The sequence below is a fragment of the Myiozetetes cayanensis genome, unplaced genomic scaffold (assembly GCF_022539395.1).
Source record: "Myiozetetes cayanensis isolate MyiCay16 unplaced genomic scaffold, myiCay2020 scf32, whole genome shotgun sequence".
Lineage (NCBI taxonomy): Eukaryota > Metazoa > Chordata > Aves > Passeriformes > Tyrannidae > Myiozetetes > Myiozetetes cayanensis.
In genome coordinates, this window is record NW_026087544.1 from 984,096 (window position 1) to 1,005,832 (window position 21,737).

General features: G+C 58.9%; 1 protein-coding gene across 4 annotated transcripts in view; it reads left to right on the forward strand.

Annotated features, from left to right (window-relative positions):
• Nucleotides 1–17,905, forward strand: part of FOXP4 (forkhead box P4) — a 56,270-nt gene extending 38,365 nt beyond the window's left edge. For 3 of the 4 annotated variants that reach the window (XM_050326880.1, XM_050326879.1, XM_050326881.1), the window contains exons 6-17: nt 1,787–1,934; nt 2,439–2,643; nt 2,928–3,032; nt 5,323–5,410; nt 7,211–7,300; nt 7,740–7,941; nt 8,044–8,120; nt 8,333–8,434; nt 12,245–12,366; nt 12,492–12,558; nt 12,924–13,090; nt 13,305–17,905. In XM_050326880.1, coding sequence (XP_050182837.1) covers nt 1,787–1,934; nt 2,439–2,643; nt 2,928–3,032; nt 5,323–5,410; nt 7,211–7,300; nt 7,740–7,941; nt 8,044–8,120; nt 8,333–8,434; nt 12,245–12,366; nt 12,492–12,558; nt 12,924–13,090; nt 13,305–13,449 — 1,518 coding nt within the window. In that variant the 3' untranslated portion in view covers nt 13,450–17,905. The remainder of the gene's footprint in view (nt 1–1,786; nt 1,935–2,438; nt 2,644–2,927; nt 3,033–5,322; nt 5,411–7,210; nt 7,301–7,739; nt 7,942–8,043; nt 8,121–8,332; nt 8,435–12,244; nt 12,367–12,491; nt 12,559–12,923; nt 13,091–13,304) is intronic. The other variant, XM_050326883.1, reaches the window with a different exon arrangement.
• Nucleotides 17,906–21,737: the final 3,832 nt, after the last annotated feature.

Here is a 21,737-nt window from a genome sequence, read left to right on the forward strand (position 1 = left end):
CATCCCTTCATCCACTCCCAGTTCCTCCTGCTCCGCTGTCTGGAAGTGACGTGACTGAGGCTGTGCTGGAGCAGAGCTCGGGCTTGCCCCGGGGCCCCCGGGGAGGGCGGCGGCGGAGCCGGGAAGAGGAGGAGAATCCTGTCCTGTCCCATCCCATCCCAGCTGCTGTTTCTAACCAGGGCAGGGCACGCGTGTCCATCCCACGTGGTGGCAGAGCTTTCCCTCGCCGGGAGGGGACACTGTGGGGGACAGAACTGCCTCTCTTGAAGCCCTCTGGCTGCAGCCTGGTCCTGCCTGTTTTCATGTATCCTGCTGATTCCAAGGCCTGAAGCCCTCCTGGCTCAGGAGCGAGGGTGAGCACAGGGATTTCTCTTCACTGAGAAGAAATCGCTTTGATTTGTGCCTTAATCTTTAAGCCTCAGAGGTGCAGGGCTGAGGCAGAGCCAGAGATGATCTAGACCTGATGCTGGGGGGGCAATTCCACCGTGGCCCAGAGGTGGACAGGACAGGGAGAGTCTGCATGTCCCTCTGAGGCTGAGAAACTGGAATTAAACTGTCTCCGTGCCCTAGACAGGACTCGTGGTTGTGCCTGACTTTGCAGAGCGTGGGGGTTTGTAGGGCAGTGTCTGGATCCCATCCTCTCCCTCCTATTCACATGGCTGAGCATCGACAGGGATCCACCTGCATCCCATGGGCTTGCCGTGGAGAGTCTGTCTGCTGATGTAGCCTCGGGAATCATCAGGAGATGTGCCAGGTCCCTGGGATTCCCAGTGCATCAGGGCCTGAATCCCTACAACACTCAGGAAAAACAAGGACATTTCCCAGTGCACAGCTCTTGTGCTCATCAGCAAGGACAAAGACATGGAAATACTTCTTTGGGGGTCTGCAGAGTGCCCCTGCTCCCCAGTGCAGTGAGATGGGGGATGTGCTCCAGCCTGGGCTTGGCCAGTGCTCTCCAGCTCCTCGCTCCCTGCCAGCACCGTCTGCCCAAACAGGGGGGCTCGGGGGGTTCGTGGGGTCATGGGGCCGCCTGCCCCGCTAATGAGGCCGGGCAGCCCCGGGGCAGCTCCCCTCTCCTGCCCGGCTCGGATTAGCAGCTGCCTGTCCCCAGCCCTAATTGAATTCTCTCCCCTTCACTTAATTCTCATGGATTTCTCGGCGCCTCCCCAGGGACCCGTCCTGCCTAACTAGTTTAGGGCCAGCGATGCTGGTCAGAGCATGGCTGGCTCCTGGGGACGGGGGGAGAGTCCCCTACCTGGGGGGTGCCTGTGGCTGGGGCATGGGCACCCCCTCCCCTGCAGACAGTTGTTCAGCTCCTCACCAGGAAGGGGCTCATAGTGGTCGTTTTTGACAAATAGGGATCATTTTGTGGCTTAAAGGGGGGATCCTGTGCATCCAGGGTGCTGGGAGCCCCCTTTTTTTACAGCGATGTTGCAGCTGAGCCTCCCCCATGGGACCCCAGAGCTGGAGTTCACACCCACCTCCCAGCACAGCTGGTTCTTTGCTCCGAGCAACTCCCAGCTCCGCTCACTCCCTCTCTTTCCAGTGCTTTATTTTTCCCTTCCCCTTTTCCTTTCCTTCCCCTCCTCTTCCGATAGATCAAAGCCTCCGTCCGGCTCAGCCGTGAGCTGAGCAGGCCCCGCAGCAGGATGGGGACACGGGCAGGCACAGTGCCCCCACCGCCAGCACCCCTGGCCCCCAGCACCCCTCCTCGTGGCCTCCAGCCCCTGCCTCCCCTGCGGGGCTGGGAATAAGGCGCCTGGATTTGTCCCTTTTGTCTCGGCAGCCGTTGGGGAACAAGCAGCTGGCCTTCCAGCAGCAGCTCCTGCAGATGCAGCAGCTCCAGCAGCAGCACCTGTTAAACCTGCAGCGCCAGGGCCTGGTGAGCCTCCCGCCAGGGCAGGGCACAGTGCCCCTGCAGACCCTGCCCCAAGGTAAGGACCCCCACCCGGGGTGCCCCCCACGGGGGGGGGCCATGGCTGCAGATTCCCCTGCTCTGGGTGAGGGGGGCTGGGGAGGGGCTGTTGTTTTTCCTAATGCTTTTCCTAAAGTTGAGGTCTGACGGCATCAGCGGTCAGAGCTGGTGCAGGGCTGGGCTCCTGGGTTCCTTTGGCAGAGGAGTGCAGGACTGGGGCACCTCTTCCTGTGGCATAGGGGTGCCAGGGTGTGGGGAGGAGGGGTCTCCTCCCTCCTGGGAACAGCTCTGTGTGGCCCCCTGGGTGCTGAGAGCGCCTTGTTTTGGGCTCCCTGGTGGGGCTGTGCAGCCTCCCCTTGCCACTTCTGGTGTCGTGGGCTGTGCCTGGCTTTAGGTGATGGTTTCCCAGTACTGGGTGAGGTCTGGGGAGCTGAGCTGTGCCAGGGGGCAGGGAAGGACCCTGTGGGTGCTGTGGGTTCTGCCCCGTGCCCCTGCTGACCCCGGGCACTCTCTCCTGCCGTAGCCGTGTGCCCCTCGGACCTCCAGCAGCTCTGGAAAGAGGTCACGGCCGCCCAGCCCGTCGAGGACAGCATTAAGCAAGAAGGTCTTGACCTCACCACCAACACCTCCAACTCTACCTCGTTTTCGGCCGCCAAGGTCTCGCCTCCCATCTCCCATCACCCTCTGCCCAATGGGCAGAGCACCATGCACACGCCGAGAAGGGACAGGTAGAGCCGGGTCGGGCCCTGGCACTTTGTGTTTTCATTCCTGGAGAGGTGGAAGGGGCTGGGATCTGTCGACTGTGGCGTTGGCAGCAGGGCTGGGGATGGGTGAGGGGAAGTTCTGCCTACCCCATAAACAAGTCCTGTTGCTGTTTGGCTGCACCCACGTGCCCGTGGAGGACAGTGAGCCATCCCGGGGGGGGTCTCCTGTGGGTGCCTGAGGGCTGTCCCTGTGCACGGGAATGGTGGAGCATCCCGGCTGTCTCATGGCCCCTTTCCCTCTTGTGCAGCTCTTCCCACGAAGAGACCCCTGGCTCCCACCCGCTCTACGGCCACGGAGAGTGCAAGTGGCCCGGCTGCGAAACCCTCTGTGAGGACTTGGGACAGTTTGTCAAGTAAGTGTCCCCTTTTTGGGGGAGGTTGTTTTTTTTGGAGGAGGGGACAACCCACACTCTGAGGCTGGGACAGAATGGAACCAGTAGAGGGGAAGATCCTGGAAGTAGGTCCAAATACCCCAAAGTGTCTGCCCAGGGCCAGGGGGACCCCATGCAGAAGGAGAGAACACACCAGGGGTTGCTGCTGGAGTTCCCCCATCCCTGGAAGTGTCCAAGGCTGGGTTGGATGGGGCTTGGAGCAACCTGGGCCAGTGAAAGGTGTCCCTGCCCATGGCAGGGGGGTGGAACTGGATGGGCTTTAAGGTCCCTTCCCACCCCACCCATTCGGTGAGTCGATGATTCCAGAGAAGGAGAGACCCCGTGCAGGAGGCAGGAGCGGGCAGGCGCCGGCAGCAGGCGCGGGGGGCTCCCGGCTCCCTCCTGGGGGGCGCAGGGGGGAGCAGATGGCAGCGCGGGAGCCCCGCTGACACCGCTTGTGGGCTCCAGCGCTGACTGATTAACTCTGCTGTCGGAGAGCCCTCTGCCAGCGTCAGGGTCAAACAAATTGTTTTCACGCTTCGTCAGAGGTTTACTTAATTAGTTCATTTGCAATTAGATCTCTTTGTAGCCAGGATTTTTAGCAAAGACATCAGAAGGAACTGACGGGCTTGCTCGCTCCTTCCCCCGCCTCCCCGGCTGTCTGCTCGGCCGAGGCGCCGGGCGCGCGCCGTGCTCTCCATCCGCCAGCTTTTGGGGTTTTGCAGGCTGACCCTGCCCTTGCCACGCCTCTGGCTCCGGTGGGAGCACCCCTCGGACCTCACCAGCCTTTTCATTCCCTGGCCAGGAGCTGGGCAGAGGCCTTACACGGGAGGATGAGGAGGTGTGAAGGCAGCCTGGGGAGGTTGGGGTGGTGAGTGAGTGATTCAGGCTCCTGTGTCCTCCTTCCTCTGCCTCTGACTCATAGGTGAACCCAGATAAGACATCTCCTCCCACTTTGCAGGGCATGTTTGAATGGCACAGGGCAGATGAGCAAGCTCTGGTTTGGAAGCTGGAGCTGGAGTTGGCAGCGGATGGCCAGGGCTGGGTGACAGTGCCAGGAGAGCTGTGCTGTGCCAGCCAGGGCTGTGAGATCCCTGCATCCCACCTGCCTGCCCCCTGAGCCCAAGCTTCCCGAGGGACAGGCTCCCAGAAACACAGGTGAAGGGTTTCTGTCCCCTCTCTGCTAATGTGGGGACATGTCAGGGTGTGGGACAGGCAGGTAGAAAACTTCCAGCTCCCAAAGGCCGAGCCCGGCTGGAGAGTTGGCCTGGCCTCGAGTCTGAGCACCAGCTTTGAGCCTCCTCTGAGCATCTCCTCTGTGGAGCAGCTCAGGGAGCCCCAATATTGGGGTGGAAAGGGGCAGCATGGCCTTAGAGCAGTGATTTATAAGGGTGAGGGTCAGTGGGAGATGTCTCATTCCTGCTTGGCACAGCCTAGGATCTGACAGCCCTGGAGAAGCAGCCGTGCCCTCGCTCTGCCATGCAGGGAGAGCAGCAGGGCTGAGGCACCAGGGGCTTTGCTCACCTGCAGGCTTGGCAGCTGGGCCCAGTTACCTGGCTTGTTTGTGCAAGTTGGGGCTGGAAGTCTCTCACAAACAGCAGGGTGAGACTCCTGCTGTCTTCTGCATCCGGACTGAGGGTGGAGAGGAGCTCCTGAGGCGCCTTCTCATGGGGGCATCCCCAGGCTGGGTTTGGGGGCGAGGACCCCCACAAGGATGTCCCTGTCTCTGCAACAAGTGTCATCCTCAGGAGTCCTTCCCCTTCCCGAGGAGGAGGAGAGCAGTGAGGACCAAAGGTCCTTCTGCTTCACAAACATAAAGCACCTCTTAAACAGGAGTGGTAGGATGAGGAACACCCTGGAAATGCCACCTTCTGCCTTCGGGGGTTTCCTTAGAGGGTGTAAGTCGATCTCCATAATGACACCTTTGTCCTGGAAACCTGCTCCTCAGGTCCTCCTGGCACCTTCTGCCAGCAGCCTTCTCCAGGAAAATCCGTGGGCTTCCCATCAGCCAGTGGCTGCTCCTGAACACCGTGTGGTGCCACAGGCAGGGCTGGGTGGGTATGGCCACCCATCCAGCCTGGGGAGGTGGCACAGCCTGGTGTGCTCAGTCACTTGCATGCCTCAGTTTCCTTTCTGCTCATCCCACTTCGGGCACCACTGCCAGAGCATCCCTGAGCAATTTACAGGTCAGGGCTGATCCCAGGTGTGGCCCCAGCTGAGGGGGAGCATTTTGGGCATGTCCAGACATAACCCTCCATGTTCTCCTCCCCAGACACCTCAACACAGAACATGCACTTGATGACCGAAGCACGGCCCAGTGTCGAGTCCAGATGCAAGTGGTACAGCAGCTGGAGATACAGGTGGGTGCTGCCCCTGCCTCCACTGACATGGGTGTAAAAAGCCATTTCCTTGCCCCTCTGCACTCCGTGCCTTGGCTGCTCTCCTCAGGGGGGAGTAGGGAGGTTGGGAACCGTAACCACCCACCTGGGGACTCGTTTCAAACATCCTACCCGGACAGCAGTGCTGGCCCTGGGCTACGTGTGGGTGGAGATCAGGCCCTGGGCAAATCTCAGTCTGGTTCCCCCCATAGCAGCATTCCTGTATGACTGTGGTGGGGCTGGAGGAAAGGACGAGCCATCCCTCCTGCCCAGAGTGTCCCTGTGGGTACAGGGAGATGCCACAGACGTGGAAGGCACGTGCTGCCAGGAGGGTTCATGCCTACAGGTGGGATATGAGCTGTGCCACCTCCGTGGGAGCTACAGGGCCACTGGGGTCCTTGGAAATCAGGCCACTTATTTTGGTGGCTGAGCGTGGTCTGTGGAGCCCAACTTCGGGGTGCTATTTTTGGAAAGGCAGTTCTTTAAATAGAGCCTCTCGCAGCATCTCTGGCTCCCAACGTGCTGTGCATAATTCAGTTAATGGAGAAGGGAGGGGGGAAAGGGGAGGAAATGGGGAGTTTTCATCTCAGGACTTGAAAGAGGGACAGGGCAGGGGTCTGTCAGGGGGTCAGTCACCAAGACCCCCATGGTGTGACAGTGTCTGGGTGCCCAGCTGGGGCTGGCAGGAGCTCAGGGTAGTGTATGTGTGACATCACAGGGTACACTGGCCTGGGGGGCCAGTGGGATGTGATGTGGGGCACCCTTGGGAGCCTCCACCCCGAGTCACAGCAGCTTGGGGCGAACTGTGGGATGGGGGAGAGGCTGCAGCCTCCTGGGTGATCCCTGCAATCCATCCTGCTCCCCAGCCCTCGCCAAAGCGAGAGGTTGAAAGCAATTACTGGGGCTTAAAGAGGGGAGGGGAAGGAAGGGGGGAAAAAAAAAAAAGCTGAAGGGCGAGCAGAGCTGTGTGTGCAGAGAGGAACCTGCCACGGAGCCACCAATTATGAAGTTTTGAGCGCGGAGCTCCCGCTGTGCCGGCGCGGAGCGTCTGCATCACGAGGGGAGACCTGTCAGCTCTAATGAGCACCACGACAGCATCTGAGCTGCTCCAAACTTGCAGCAAACTCCGCTCTGGCTCCTGCCTTTAACTCCTTCCTCGCCCAGGGACGGGGCTCGGCTGGTGGGAGCTGGTGGAGTGAGGGGAGGTGGCCGAGCCCCGAGCTTTGAGGGTCACGCTGGAAAGGGAAGGTGGCGGGGAGAGAGCGGGTGTCAGATCCCATCGCCTCCGCCGGGCTCAAAATCTCTCCTGGTGCCACAGTGAATATTTCACCCTTCTCCGCACTCTGGGGAGTAAACAGGCGGGAGGGAGCAATTAGAGCGATGTTGGGCGGCCGAGTGGATGGATGGAGGGGTGGGTGGGTGGACAGGGAGCTGCTGGGGAGCAGGAGGAGGGCGAAGGGGACAGGGACGGCAGGCACCAGGGCACGGGGATGAGAGCACCCAGGAGAGAGCGTGAGGGCTGTGGTGGGTGGCCTTGCTGGTGAGTGGCAGCATGGAGGGATGGGGAAGGGCTCCCTTTCACCATAGATTTTTCATCTAACTGCACTCATGGAGCTGGAATGGCCCCCCTGCCCCCCACAGTGGGTGCTGCAGGGGACATGGAGGGTGCTGCCTGCCCAGGCCAGGGCTTGGGGCTCGTTGGCAGCTCCTCCAGGCCATGGGCACCTCCATGGTGAGTTGGGCACTGCCTGACCATCTCCTCCTGCTTCTTGCTTCCCACAGCTGGCCAAGGAGAGCGAGCGTCTCCAAGCAATGATGGCCCATCTTCACATGAGACCTTCAGAGCCAAAGCCTTTCAGCCAGCCTGTAAGCGTGAGTCCCCTTCCTGCCCTCTACATCCCCACAGTCACCCCCTCTTCTCCCCTTCCCCCTCACTGCTGTCCCCTCCCTGCCCTGTGCATGGTCACCACTGGGTGAGCTCCGTGGGATGGACATTCTCCATCACACACAGCCTGGTCCCTTGTGCTGGTGCAGGAGGGAAATGCAGCCTGTGGCAGGGTGTTGTGCTGCTCTGGCAGCTCTCCATGGAGTGGATGCATCCAGGCCTGTAGGTGCATCCTCTCCCATGGTTGCATCCTCTCCCTTGGTTGCATCCCATCCCTGCCAAGCCCAGCAAGTGTCCCCCTGTGAGCCCCTCCCTACCTGCTCTGGGGCACGAGCCAGCTCAGCCCTGCCGAGCTCCCGGTGCGCCGGGGGCTCTCCCAGCCCCTGCCTTCCCAACCACCCATCCTCCCTCCCCCTGTCTGTGCAGCTGAACCTGGTCTCCAGTGCCACCCTCTCCAAGAGCACTTCCGACACGTTCCCCGACGGTTTACCTCATCCCCCCACCTCCGCCACGGCGCCCATCACCCCCCTGCGGCAGGGCCCCTCCGTCATCAGCTCTTCCACTTTACACAACGTGGGGCCCATCCGCAGGAGGAACTCGGAGAAGTTCTGCACCCCGATATCTTCAGGTGAGCTGCGGGGTGGGGCTCAGCACCCTCCACGGTGCAGTCCCTGGGTCCCAAAGTGGGTCCCTTCACCCCTTGCCCCCCCCTTTCTTGTCGCTCCCCCAGAGCTTGCACAGAATCACGAGTTCTACAAGAACGCTGACGTCCGGCCGCCCTTCACGTACGCGTCGCTCATCCGGCAGGTCAGTGGCTCCACATGCCGTGGGGTCCAGCTCTGCACCCCGAGACCTGCCTGTGGGGCACCTCGCCCACAACTGTGCTCTCTCTCTGTCCTGGGGGAGCCCCCACACCCGCTGAACCCCCAGTTCTGCCCCTCATGCCTCACCACGGGAAGGGCGTCGATGCCCAGCGGGGCATCGTGAGTGATGCTCTTGTCCCCTCTCCGGTTCCCCAGGCCATCCTGGAGACCCCCGACAGGCAGCTAACGTTGAATGAAATCTATAACTGGTTCACGCGGATGTTTGCCTACTTCCGGAGGAACACGGCCACCTGGAAGGTGAGAGCAGCCCTGCTTGGCACCGTGGGCTCACCCCGTCCCACCCGGCTCACCCCATCCCACCCAGGCTCACCCCATCCCACCGGGCTCACCCCGTCCCACCCAGGCTCACCCCGTCCCACCCAGGCTCACCCCGTCCCACCGGGCTCACCCCATCCCACCCAGGCTCACCCCATCCCACCGGGCTCACCCCATCCCACCGGGCTCACCCCATTCCACCAGGCTCACTCGTCCCACCGGGCTCACCCCATCCCACCTGGGACTGCCTGCTGTGGGAGCTTGTGTGGGCACCTCTGGTAAAGGACCAGTTTATTGCACAGCTGTGAGATAGTGCAGGAGATGATTTTATGGATAAATCCCCCATTTTCCCTCCCCAAAATGCGTCCCTGGTCTGTGAGGGCACATCATCCCTGCGCTGTAAAGTCCTGGGCTTTTCCGTGGAGCTGAGGCTGGAGGAGAAGGGCAGAGACAAAAGAGAGACACTTGAAATAGCCAGGAAGGTTAATGATGACCTGGGGGCAGGTGACTCTGAGGGACGAGGTGGCTGGGCCTCAGTGTGGCTGGGGGTGCAGGTTCTGGGCCAGGGGAATGGATGGGGAGTGGAGGTGGCAGGGGAACCATCAGCGAGGGGAACTCCTCTGCCAGACCCCAAGCAGGTGTCTGTGCCCATCAGGTCCCCCCACCCCGTGCACGGTGCTGTACAGGCGGGTACTGAAAGTTTTTGTCACTGAGGAGCCGTTTGTAACCGGCCTGGGCTGATGGAGGTGAATTTTGGGGCAGCACGTGGGTGCCGGGGCTGCTTCCCCTTTGGTTATTTAGAAATTGAGAGCTGAGAAAACACATCTCAGAGGAGCAGGGAGTTGTGGAAGGAGCAGTTCTGTGGTTCAGTTATTGCCTTGACCAGGAAGGATCCATTTATTTATTGTTTCCTGCTGCACGTATTTAGCGAGACACAGCTCAGCTCCCTCCCACTCAGGGCAGCAAGGAGTGAAGTGGCAGAGGGACACGTGTTAGTTTAAAATGAGAATAATTAGAATCAGCGAGGTGCAAGCGAGATGGAGCGTTCTGAGAGGGTTGAGGAGGAGGAGGAATCGTTCTCCTGGAGCCCAGGGCCCCCGTGTGTCGCTGTGGCAGATCCGAGCTGGGATCTGCAGAGAACTCTTGGGTGAATAACAGGCATTTTGGCTCCCCAGCACTCTGGGTGGCCCCTGGAGCACGGCCCATCCGGAGCATCCCGGCATGCCGGGCGGGAGGAGGGCGCTGGGATGGAGCTGGTGGGATGGAGCTGGGGGCAGTTTTGGGGTTGGCCATGGGCTGTGTCGGACTGGAGTGCCCCTCGCTGCACACGGGCAGCACTGCAAGTGCCCCTCTCTGGAATGAGGTACTGGCAGGTGAAATGTCTTTTTCCCACCTTTTTATCGGCTGAAAGGAATAAATATTTTGGGAGGGTTTTTGCGGTTTCTGCACACCCTGTGTTACCAAGGGCAGAGTTGGAGAAGGGCATCTCCCAGCCCTGGTTTTTTTTTCTTCATTTTATCCTGTTCTGTCACCAAAAGGGATGGCAGGAGATTAAAAAGAGCTGGAGGGGGGATACTTCCCTTCATAACTTCCAGTGTCCAAGGTCAGGCTGCTTCTTCTGGAGTGGGATACACAGGAAAAAATTGTGTATTTCCTCTCTTTGAAAACCACCATTTCTGCTGCAGCTTCTCCCTCATCTCCTGTAGCTCCCCTGGGATGGGACAGGGGTGCTGGGGACCAGAGTGGGTGCCCCATCCCCACAGTTGGGGGGGACCCACAGGGAGCCCCCAGCACAGCCCAGGGAGTGGGTGGAGGGTGTAAAGCAAACACCATTAGAGAAGAGAGATGAGAAGCAAACAGAGCAGGCGGGGCTGGCTCTGAACAAATACTCTGTCGAAATACAAAAGCCACGCTGGGCTGAGGCACCGTGGGGGTGGATCCCATGCCAGGGGGGGCTCGCCTGGCACCTCCTCCGTGTCCTGGGCACAGCTCCCTGCCCGATGCCCAGCACAGGGATGGGGCATCCCAGGCTCTGGGGATGCTGAGCCGCATCCTGCCCGCTGCCAGGATTTATTTTACCTCCACTTGAGCCTCTGCAGGCACATCCCCACCTGGGTGCTTCGGAGCAGGGGGTTGTCACCAGGGAGAGAGGGGGGACATGGGCACTGCTGGGCCTGTGTCTCTGTGGGCAGGGAAGGTTCTGCTCTGCCACACTCGTGGCTGCAGTCAGGGCATTGCTTGGATGAGGAGTCCCAGCACATGGAGGAAGGAGGAAGGGGAGTGTGGGCAGGATCTGGCGAGGGAGGGACGTCCTGTGTTTGCTCACCAGGGACAGCAGTTCAAGGGCAGTGGCCCCAGTCCTGGCTGGACTTCAGGCCCCAGGCAGGGGATGGTGTGAGGACAGAGTGGGGGACAGGGGCTAGTCCTGCTCCCCCATGGATTTCTGGGTCCTCATTGGAATTCCAGGTCCCTGGGATGTCTGCACAGCGCTGTGCAGCCTGACCCTGGGAGATGGCAGCGTGGGGTTTGAGGCTGAGCGGTGCCTCACAGCAGGGCATGGCCCAAATGGAGCGTGGCCCTTTGGGTGACAGTGACAGTGGCTCTGAGCTGGGACCTGGCTTCAACCACGCCCGAGAAACTGAGTCAGCTCCCGATCTGTGGGGTCCTGCAGGGGTTCCCCCCAAAAAATCACATCAGACAGCACTGACTGGGCCTGAAGCTCCTTCCCCAGGAGAGAGGGGTGGATGGAGGACAAGGGAAGGGCCCAGCTTTGTTTGTTTTTCTCCTTAAATGAGAAGCGAAAGGGGCACTGGTGCCATCTGATGTGTTCCTGGGCACTCTGGCACTTGGCAGTGCGGGGGGGCTCAGTCCTTGTGCCTCCTCTTGCCTTGTTGTGCTGGCCAGCTCCTTTGTTTATACAGCCCCCGTTCGACCTTTTAAATTGCTGTTAATGTTTTAGCGTAACGAATTAGTCTCTCATCACGAATCAGGACTCGAAATAAAAAAAAAAAAAAAAGAGAGAAAAAAAAAACCCTCCGAGGCCAACTTCCTGAAATTGGGGTCATTCTCATTTGCAAGGCAGAGAATCTGAGAACCTTAATGCAAGGAAATTTATTCAAAGGCAGAGCCCCGGCGTGATTAGGCCCTTTGTAATTATAGCTCGGAGAGATTCCACTCCAGCCTCCTGCCTCCCTCATGGATTAGCAAGTGAGTCGGAAAAATACACAGGATTTAATTAGAGGCAAATTAAAATTGGTAATGAAATAGGGGCAGTAGCAAATGGCAGGGAGTTGGAAGGGGAAAAGGGAGCTGGTATCTCTCGGGGCTGTGCTGTCTGCCTACGTGTGTGTCTCTTTATTTTACATTTAGAAATGTAAAGATGGTCGATGTAAAGAAGAAAGGGAGGGAAAGGACCAAAACGGGAGGGTGGGGGAAAGGAAAAGAAAGGGGAAGATTAGCTGGCTTTGCCGAGCAGAGAGCGTGGTTCTGCTCCCGGTCCTTGCTGCTGTCACTTGTCCCATACTGTCCCCATCTTCCTCAGCATCTGGCCAAGGTCCTCGAAACGGGGTCGTGTCCCACGTGTGGTTTGGGGGCTCAACAACTCAACCCCCTCAGTGCTGATGGAGTGGGGGAGCCCTCACAGCAGCTTGGGTGGCTTTGGGGAGTGTTGGGGTGGCCAGGACAGCCCAGAGCTGTGGGGACCTGGCCGAGGAGGAGGATGGTGAGGAAGAGGAGCGTCTGGGCAGTGGGATGAGGGTCAGACCACTGAGCTCCCGCCCTCTCTGCCCACAGAACGCCGTCCGCCACAACCTGAGCCTGCACAAGTGCTTCGTGCGCGTGGAGAACGTCAAGGGAGCCGTGTGGACCGTGGACGAGCACGAGTACCAAAAGCGAAGGCCACCAAAGATGACAGGGTGGGTGCTCCTCTGCCATGGACACAGCCTGGGAGCTGTGCTCACACCTGCCCCTGCTGCCAGTGTCCCTGTCCCCAGGCCAGCAGCGCTCAGCCCTGCACCCTTCTCTCCCTCTCTTTCTGCAGGAGTCCGACCTTAGTCAAAAATATGATTTCAGGACTCGGTTATGGAGCACTTAATGCAAGTTACCAGGTAAGGACCCTGTTCTGTCCCTGCCTGGGACACGGGGGCACTAAACCCCTCCACGGTCCCATTTCATCAGGAACTGTAGTGAGGGACAAGGGGAGTGGCTTCAAACTGAAATAGGGGAAATTTAGGTTAGAGATACAAAAGAAGTTCTTCTCTGTGAGGGTGGGGAGGGCCTGGCACAGGCTGCCCAGAGAAGCTGTGGCTGCCCCATCCCTGGAAATGTTCAGGGCTGGGTTAGAGGGGCTTGGAGCAACCTGCTCTGGTGGAAGATGTCCCTGCCCATGGCAGAGGGTGGAACTGGTGATCTTTGAGGTCCCTTCCAACCCAAACCATTCTGTTTCCATGATGCTCCGTGCTCTCTGTTGCAGGCTGCGCTGGCAGAGAGCAGCTTCCCGCTGCTCAACAGCCCCACCATGATCAACACCAGCTCGGCCAGTGCCATGCTGCACGTGGGCCACGACGACGTCAGCAGCACCGTGGAGCAGGTCAACAGCAACGGCAGCAACAGCCCACGCCTGTCCCCGCAGCAGTACAGGTCAGCCTGGGTGGCACGAGGGACGGGGCTGGCGGGGGGCACTGGGGTGCTGGAGGGTTTGCAGCTAAAGGACGGTGACACATGGGGCACCGCGAGCTGCTCCTTGCTTCCCATGGCTCCCGTCCCCTGGGTGAGGAGGGTTTAGGACCAAGAGCTTTGTGGGGCTGTGGCTGGGGGGACCAGCCCCCCGAGGCTGAAGGCTTCCCCCCCACAGCCACCCAGTGCACGTGAAGGAGGAACCAGCGGAGGCGGAGGACGACAGCAGACCTGTGTCGCTGATGGCCACCACCAACCAGAATGTGACGATTCCCGACGACAGGGACCTGGAGGAGGAGCTGCCAGTGGAAGACTTGTCCTAAGGACTCCTTCCTCCTCCCCACCGAGGGGCAAACCCTTCCCACCCTCCCGGCCGGAGACCAAACGACGCTCCCACCTCCCCAAGGTGACCTTCGGCGTTAACCTGTTCTTTAAAGGCACTTCCACAAAGCAAAAGGGTTTCCTTGGGGCAACAAGCTGTTGCTGCCGGCGCGTCCCTCACGCTCCCACTGCCCCGCGCTGCAGCCGCTGACTGACCGACCCGGCCGCGGGCACGTCCTGCGGCACGAGAAGCAGAAACCCAAGAGCTGGACTTTTTCTCCCCTCCTCCCTTGGTTAGTGACTGGTGAACGAGGATGGTAGGTTGTTTCTGTCCGAAATGGTCCCTCCTTCCCTCCCAGGGAAGGCTCCTTTGTCCCCTCTCCCCACGCTGCTCGGCTGCCCGGCGGGGCTCCAACCCCGAGGGAGCGACGGCAGGAACCCACTGTCACCCCTCGGGCCCTCGGTGGGTTTTGCACTAGGAGGGACCGTGGACCCTGCCCACGTGTGCTGCCTCCACCCAGTTTTGGGGGAAGAAACAGCAGAAACGGCGCTGAGTCCTCTGCCCTGCTCTGGATGTCGGGCTGCACCGTTGTCTTGAAGCTGGGGAAGGATGAGGACCAGCACGTCAGTGGGACGGGGACCCCTCTGCCTTGTCACCTCTGGCCAGTTGCTCAACTGCCTGGCAGGCAGAGCGGCCTCCCCACGCTCCTGCCCTCCACGAGCTGGTTCCTGGCACCCAGCAGTGCTGACCATCCCAGCCGACTGCCAGCGCCACGACACGGCTCCCCCGTTCCTGCTCCGCGTGGCTGCAGCGGGTGACACCTCCCAGCCCTCGTGGGGGTGGCCAGTGGCCTGACTTCGACTTCAGGGAAAGGCTCCCGATCCTCTGCACGCCCCGTTCCACCTCCAAAGCCGGGGCAGGGTCTCAGTGGAGCAGGAGGACAGCGTCCCCCGACACTGAGCCTCCTCCTGGGGGCTCCTGCAGAGGAGCTGGGGGTCATCCCATCCCGCTGGGAGCAAAGCTGAGCACGGTGGATCCCCATGGTGGCCAAACCTGGCCATGGCCCCCAAGCCGAGCCTGTTGCAGGGGGGCTCCTGCTTTCATCTTTTCTTTTCCTTATCCTTTTGTGTGCGTCCAGATGGGAAGATACCAAAAGATTTCTAGAGACAGAAGGTCCGTAGTTCAGGTGAACAGATGGTATTAATGCCAAAAAAAAAAAAAATATTAATAATAATGAGAACAACACAACCAAACACCCCTCTTCTCCCTGCTCTTTCTTTCTGGGGTGGTGATGTGGGTACCCAGTGCCAGCCTCCTCCTGGCAGGCAGCATGGCATCCCCAGTGCCCTGTGCTGGCTTCAGGGAGCATCACCTTCCTTGGGGAGCATCACCTTCCTTGGGGAGCAGCACTTTCCCTGGCACAGCCGGGCTGGCACTGGCTGTCTTGGCACACAGTGGGGTCCTGAGGGACTCACTGTGGTGGACGTGGGGCTGCTCTCGTTTTTGAGCCCAGCCCCAGGCTCTCCCAGAGCCATCCCGAGGGCTGTTCCGTCCCTCCCTGTCCCTGGTACTCCGGGATGAGACACTGGGGAGCTGTGTCACCCCCACGGGACATGGGGCTGACACCCTGGGAGCAGCACTGAAAATGCAGCACACAGCTATGGGTGATGGGGGTGGTTTTTGTCTGTCCGCACATCACCTCTGTGACCTCCCCAGGGGGCTCCTGGTGCTGTGGGGTGTCCCCAGGGTGAGCCCGAACTCGACTCATCCTTTTCCCTGCCTGAAGCATCCTCGGTACCCAGGTGGCTGCGGAGAAGGGGGTCCCTGGCTCCCCCCTGCAGCCGGGGTGAGGCTGAGCAGAACCCCCCACCCCAGCCGTGTTCCCCTGTGCCACCCCCTGTGTCATCCCGTGTGACACAGCCCGGTGGGGCTGTTAACGGGGGTCACCGGCACCCCCTCCGGGCTGGGGCTGCAGGGGGGGCCCTTTCCCATTCCCAAATCCGGCGTTTTCCCTGCTCCCCCCGCCCTCCCTCCCGCGGGTCCCCAACACCCCTGTAGGTGTCACCCGCGCTTCTCCGGCTGCCCGAGCGCAGGGACAGCCCCTTCCCTGCCCCTTCCCCGGCTCCCGGACCCTTCCCGGCCCCTCCGGCCTCGGCCCCGGCACCCCCCGGGCTCTGCCGGACACCAAAGACCCTGCCCGGGCCGGGGGGCACCACCCGACCCCCCCTTTTGCAGCCCTGTCCCCCCATCCTGCCAAAGGAGCTGTGAGGCTGGAAGCACCGGGAATTTTCACCACCTACTTTATTTTATCCTCTTTTTTTTCCCTTTTCTTCCCTTTTCCCTTTTTTTTTCCCCTTTTTTATTTTCCTTTTCTTCTTTTTTCCCCTCGTTTTCTTTTTTTCCCCTCGTTTTCTCTTTTTCTCTTTTTCCCGTTTTTCTTTCCCCTGTTTTTTTCCTTGTTCCTAGTTCTTTTGATTTTAAGTTATTGTAGTACCAAGTTTACAGCTGGCACGGGGGGTGTTGCTGGGGGACGGCGTCGCCCATTGCTGCTTTACTCGTACGAAGGGGCGGGGAGGGATGGACAGGCTGGACCTCGGGGTGCAGCCCCTGAGCCCCTCACTGCTGCTCGGCCACGGTTCACCCTCCACAGGGAATCTCCTGCCTCCATCCAGGCTTTTGGGATTTTGGGGTGGCATCTTCCCGGGCAAGGGTTATTGTGCCTCTTCGGGCAGTGCCAGCACCCACTGTTAGACCCCCTCACTGCTTGGAGGAGGTTTCAGTGGCTGCTCCCCATTTTTTGCCCTTCCTGGTCCTTCTCCCTCACCTTCCTCCTGCTCTTTAATTTTTTGGCAGCTTTGCACCCTGGATTCTGCATAAATCCAGGGTGGCCCCGGCACCCCGGCGTTGCTGAGCCCTCCAGGGCTTCTTCCTGGGGGTATGATTATATTTTTTTTAAGCTTTTCCAGAGGTACAGACACCCCTGAAATGCCTCCCAGGGCCTCCAGATCCCCATGGATTCAGCCAAAATCCCTGTGTGCCATCATCACCCCCAGACCCCGTGAGGAAAACCTGGCGCCTTCCCCTCTGTGCTGAGTATTCCCAGAGGTTTTCAGCTGCCATCCCGGCTCCCAAGAGCACTCTCTCTATATATTATATATATATATATAAATAAATATATAAGTATAAAGGAGTTTTTTTCTTTAAACACATGCACAGGTTTGGAAAGTCCTGTGGCTCCAGGTGATGCCTCTTCCCCAGGAATCCTGGTGGGTGATTTCACAGGAAACGTGCCCGGTTTGATACTCAGGGGTAAATTTAATTCCTTCTCTTATCCCCTGCCCAGCCCAGCTGCCTCTGCAGGGTCCCACCTGAAGCAGGTACTGTGTGTGTGTCCCCCACCTCACCCACCCCTCTCACCCCTCTGGTTTATTTTTTGGCTGGTTTGAATTTTACTGAATTCTGCGTGTCTTACCTCAAACACACGCCGGAGGCCGGGGGGAGGGAGGATCAAGGACCAAACACAACGTGTGGCAGAATTGTATGTCTGTATATATTGAGATATATATATTCTGGGTTTAAACCTACCAAAACAAGTGGTTCTTTTTGGGCTTTTCTGAATTTTTGTGTTTTATTTCCTGTTTTTGCCCAACACAGGGCACTTCTATGAGGGGAAGCTGTGGCCACCTCTCTGTACGTAAAGGCATTTTTCTGGTATCTCCCACTGAAGGAATTACTAATTTTTCCATGTGTTTTTCCTTTTTTTCCCTCTCAGTGATGTCTTCCCCCAGATAGCTCAAATAGGTACCCAGGGGAGGGGGTCAGACACCAGTGCTCCAAGGGAGGGGGTGCTGGTAGCACTGGTGGCTGCTGGGGGGGCCGTTGGAGGGGAAGGGAGAGCAGCAGCTGAACCTGCATCAAACCAAAGGGTTTCTTTGCTTTGTTTACACCCCTGGCCAGCCTCACGCCCCGGAGGTTCTCCCTGGATCTAGGTTTTTGTCCTGGAAGTGTCGGGGGAGGTCGGGACAGGCCAGAGCCAGGGGCTGGGGGACGCTGCACCCGCGGAGGTGCCCGCGATGGTCCCAGGGGAGCCCATGGCTCGGGCACATCCATCCCACCCCTGGCTGCTCCGGGAAGCGCCAGCCCTGCCACAACCTTTTCCTGTTTTTCCCCATCTGTTCCCATCCTCTTTGGCGCTGGGTGGGAAGGTGATGCTGGGGAGGTGGGACGAGGTCCGAGGGGGCCGGAGGGTGGAGGGGAGGGCGGATGTGTACAAAGCGACCCCTCCCCTCCCTCCCGCCGTCCTCGTGCTGTATAAAGGAAATAGCCTCGCTGTGTATTTGTACTCTGAGCTCCGTGTGTCTGCGTTGGCAGACGGTAAACCCTTGTACAGTAGGTCTAGCTGCATGTAATCTGTATGGACAATGGCATTATAAAATGCAATAAAATAAATTACCTATCGTGCTGCTGTGCTGGCTGCTTTCTTAGGGTTGTTGGTTAAAAAAAGTGTGCATTTTTACAGAATCACTGAGGTTGGAAAAGCCCTCCGAGATCATCGAGTCCAACCTGTGACTGATCAAGAGACCAGAGTGCCACATCCAGTCATTTCTTGAACACCTCCAGGGAAGGGGACTCCACCACCTCCCTGGGCATCCCCTTCCAATGCCTGGCAACCCTTTCCCTGAAGAACTTCTCCCTGAAAATCTCTGCAGGCTCTTCAGCAGCGAGGGAGCGATGGCCAGCAGCAAGGAGGGGATGAGAATGAGGTTCCAGATCCCAGCCTCCTCACAGCCCCCCGAAATGGCTGCTCCCATCTGTGTGCAGACCCTGCCAATGTTAACAGACTGCTACATCCCCTTTCCCTCCGCCGCTCCCTCCCAGCCAAACTCACTTAATCTTTTTTCCAGTGGCTCTTTTCCAGGGCTCTGAGCTGCGTCCAGCTCGCCGGTGGCTTCCTGGGGTGTGCTGAACGTGCCTTTGTAGCCCCTCACCACCCACCTGGGGAGCTGAGCCAGCACCCATGGGTGCCCCAGCATTAGGGGGTGGTGTCCCCATCCCCCTGAGCGTCCCCATCCTCCACTGGCTCCACAGCTCCCTGGGGAGGGCACGGGAGCATCGCTGGGGGAGCATCTGGCTCTGATGGATTTAACACTTGGAGCTTTTAACTTTTAAACTAGAAACTTTTTTCCTTTTTTTTTTTTTTTTTTTTTGACATGAAAGCTTTCCAGGGTTGATTGTTAAACCAGTATGTGGATGAGGGGGAGAGACTGGGACCAGTCAAGCCCTCCCCTCAGCTGCTGGTGCAGAGCAACTCCATGCACCCAGAAAATGCTGGCTGAAAGCACCCACCCCTCTCCTCCTCTTCCCTCCTGGTGCTCCAGAGCTGCATCCAGATGGATACCACCCTTCTCTCCAGCTTGCTCGATGCTTTGCTCCAGATCCATGGGATTTTCACACAGCCCTTGAAGCACAACTAGGGGGGAGTCTCTGCCTTGAATGCACAGAGCCAGCACAGCTTCCAAATAGCTCCAAAAAGCCAAAAAAAAAAGGAGGGAGAGCTTTTGGTTTCTTGGGTTTTGTTTTTAAATGAGCATTAAGAAATTGGAATATTGGGGCCAGGAGGGAAGTGGCCAAAGGGTTCTTGCTCTGAGATCTGGCCCTTCCCTGAGCTGATGATGTCTTAGGGGTTGCTGGTCCATGTGGCTGTATCACCCCAGGATCAGGGCTGATAAGGGGCCCCCAAACATGATGGTCACCCACCCCTGGGCCACCAGAGGCTTGCTGTGAATGCCCTGCACCAGGGGCTCACAAAGTGTTGGGGGGAATAACTGTGGCTTTAGTAAGTTGGGAAGGAAAAGAGCAGGAATGGGGGGAGCGGGCACTGGATGGGTGTAGCACCCACTTTTGCCACCCCAGCCTCTCTCCAAAAGCCTCAACTCCTGCCCAACTGTGCAGAAACCTGGGCCATCAGCCCCCATCCTGCAGGTCCTGGGCAGGAGGGAGGACAAAGGGGACCTTGTTGGTGGGTGTGAGCCCACCACGCCCTGCCCACAGCAGGATCCACCGCCCACAGTGCTCTGGGGGTGTTGGGAACCCGGGAGAGGCTCCAGACAGGGGGTTTTGCTGACCCTGCCCAGGAACGTGGTCAGTGTGAGCCCCAAGGCACCTGAGGGGCACCTCCCCATCCGTGGGTGCACTATACCCTCCTCAACTGCTTCTTCCCCCTCAGCCCCCTCCCTGCAAAGGGCTGCAGGGATGCTCCATCCCTGGCTGGGACGGGGCCCCGTCACCCCACAGCGCTGGAGATCACTGAGACCCCCAAGCTGTGGTCCCCAGTGGTCCCCAGGGTGAGTGGCAGTGGTGGGGCTGCCCCAGCGTGCACACCATGATGCCCCTGTGCCTCTGCCCCCAATACCATCACCTGCCCACAGCCCCCCGGGGCAGAGCGTGGCACAGAGGGGATGGGGGAAGTCTTTAATTTCTCCATCTTCCAACGATGAATGTTCATGGGGCCCCCTTTTTTTTTTTTTTTTTTGACATGAAAGCTTTCCAGGGTTGATTGTTAAACCAGTATGTGGATGAGGGGGAGAGACTGGGACCAGTCAAGCCCTCCCCTCAGCTGCTGGTGCAGAGCAACTCCATGCACCCAGAAAATGCTGGCTGAAAGCACCCACCCCTCTCCTCCTCTTCCCTCCTGGTGCTCCGGAGCTGCATCCAGATGGATACCACCCTTCTCTCCAGCTTGCTCGATGCTTTGCTCCAGATCCATGGGATTTTCACACAGCCCTTGAAGCACAACTAGGGGGGAGTCTCTGCCTTGAATGCACAGAGCCAGCACAGCTTCCAAATATCTCCAAAGAGCCAAAAAAAAAAGGAGGGAGAGCTTTTGGTTTCTTGGGTTTTGTTTTTAAATGAGCATTAAGAAATTGGAATATTGGGGCCAGGAGGGAAGTGGCCAAAGGGTTCTTGCTCTGAGATCTGGCCCTTCCCTGAGCTGATGATGTCGTAGGGGTTGCTGGTCCATGTGGCTGTGTCACCCCAGGATCGGGGCTGAGAAGGGGCCTCCAAACACGATGGTCACCCACCCCTGGGCCACCAGAGGCTTGCTGTGAATGCCCTGCACCAGGGGCTCACAAAGTGTTGGGGGGAATAATTGTGGCTTTAGTAAGTTGGGAAGGAAAAGAGCAGGAATGGGGGGAGCGGGCATTGGATGGGTGTAGCACCCACTTTTGCCACCCCAGCCTCTCCAAAAGCCTCAACTCCTGCCCAACTGCAGAAACCTGGGCCATCAGCCCCCATCCTGCAGGTCCTGGGCAGGAGGGAGGACAAAGGGGACCTTGTTGGTGGGTGTGAGCCCACCACGCCCTGCCCACAGCAGGATCCGCCGCCCGCAATGCTCTGGGGGTGTTGGGAACCCGGGAGAGGCTCCAGACAGGGGGGCTTTGCTGACCCTGCCCAGGAACGTGATCAGTGTGAGCCCCAAGGCACCTGAGGGGCACCTCCCCATCCGTGGGTGCACTGTACCCTCCTCAACTACCTCTTCCCCCTCAGCCCCCTCCCTGCAAAGGGCTGCAGGGATGCTCCATCCCTGGCTGGGACGGGGCCCCGTCACCCCACAGCACTGGAGATCACTGAGACCCCCGAGCTGTGGTCCCCACTGGTCCACAGGGTGAGTGGCAGTGGTGGGGCTGCCCCAGCGTGCACACCATGATGCCCCTGTGCCTCTGCCCCCAATACCATCACCTGCCCACAGCCCCCCGGGGCAGAGCATGGCACAGAGGGGATGGGGGAAGTCTTTAATTTCTCCATCTTCCAAAGATGAATGTTCATGGGGCCCCCCTTTTTTTTTTTTTTTATGTCCATTTCCTTCTTTTTCTTTTTTTCTTTTTTTTTTTTTTAATTATTTACAGAAATAGCTCGTGACTCATCAAAATCTTTCAGCAGCAAATGTAAAACAGTGGGGTCATTCACTGCGAACCCAGCGAGGCAGGCAGAGCCTCCTCCCCCCACCGAAGGGCTTGAGAGGGTTATTTTGTTTAGAGACTTTGTGTGTGCACAGGGACGGGTAACTCTGCTCCACAGATCAGGGGGAGATGGCTCAGACCCCAAGCAAACACGGCTGGGTCTGCACAGCCCGGCTCTGGGCCGGGTCCCAGCCCCGCTCGCGGCGGCTCCAGGGGTGTTTCGCTCCCTGTTTTCGGATCACACGCGCTTTCTCTTATTTATTTATTTTATTTTCAAAGGGTTCGCCGAGGGATAGATGCCGGGAATGTTGCAAAACCCTCTTTGAAC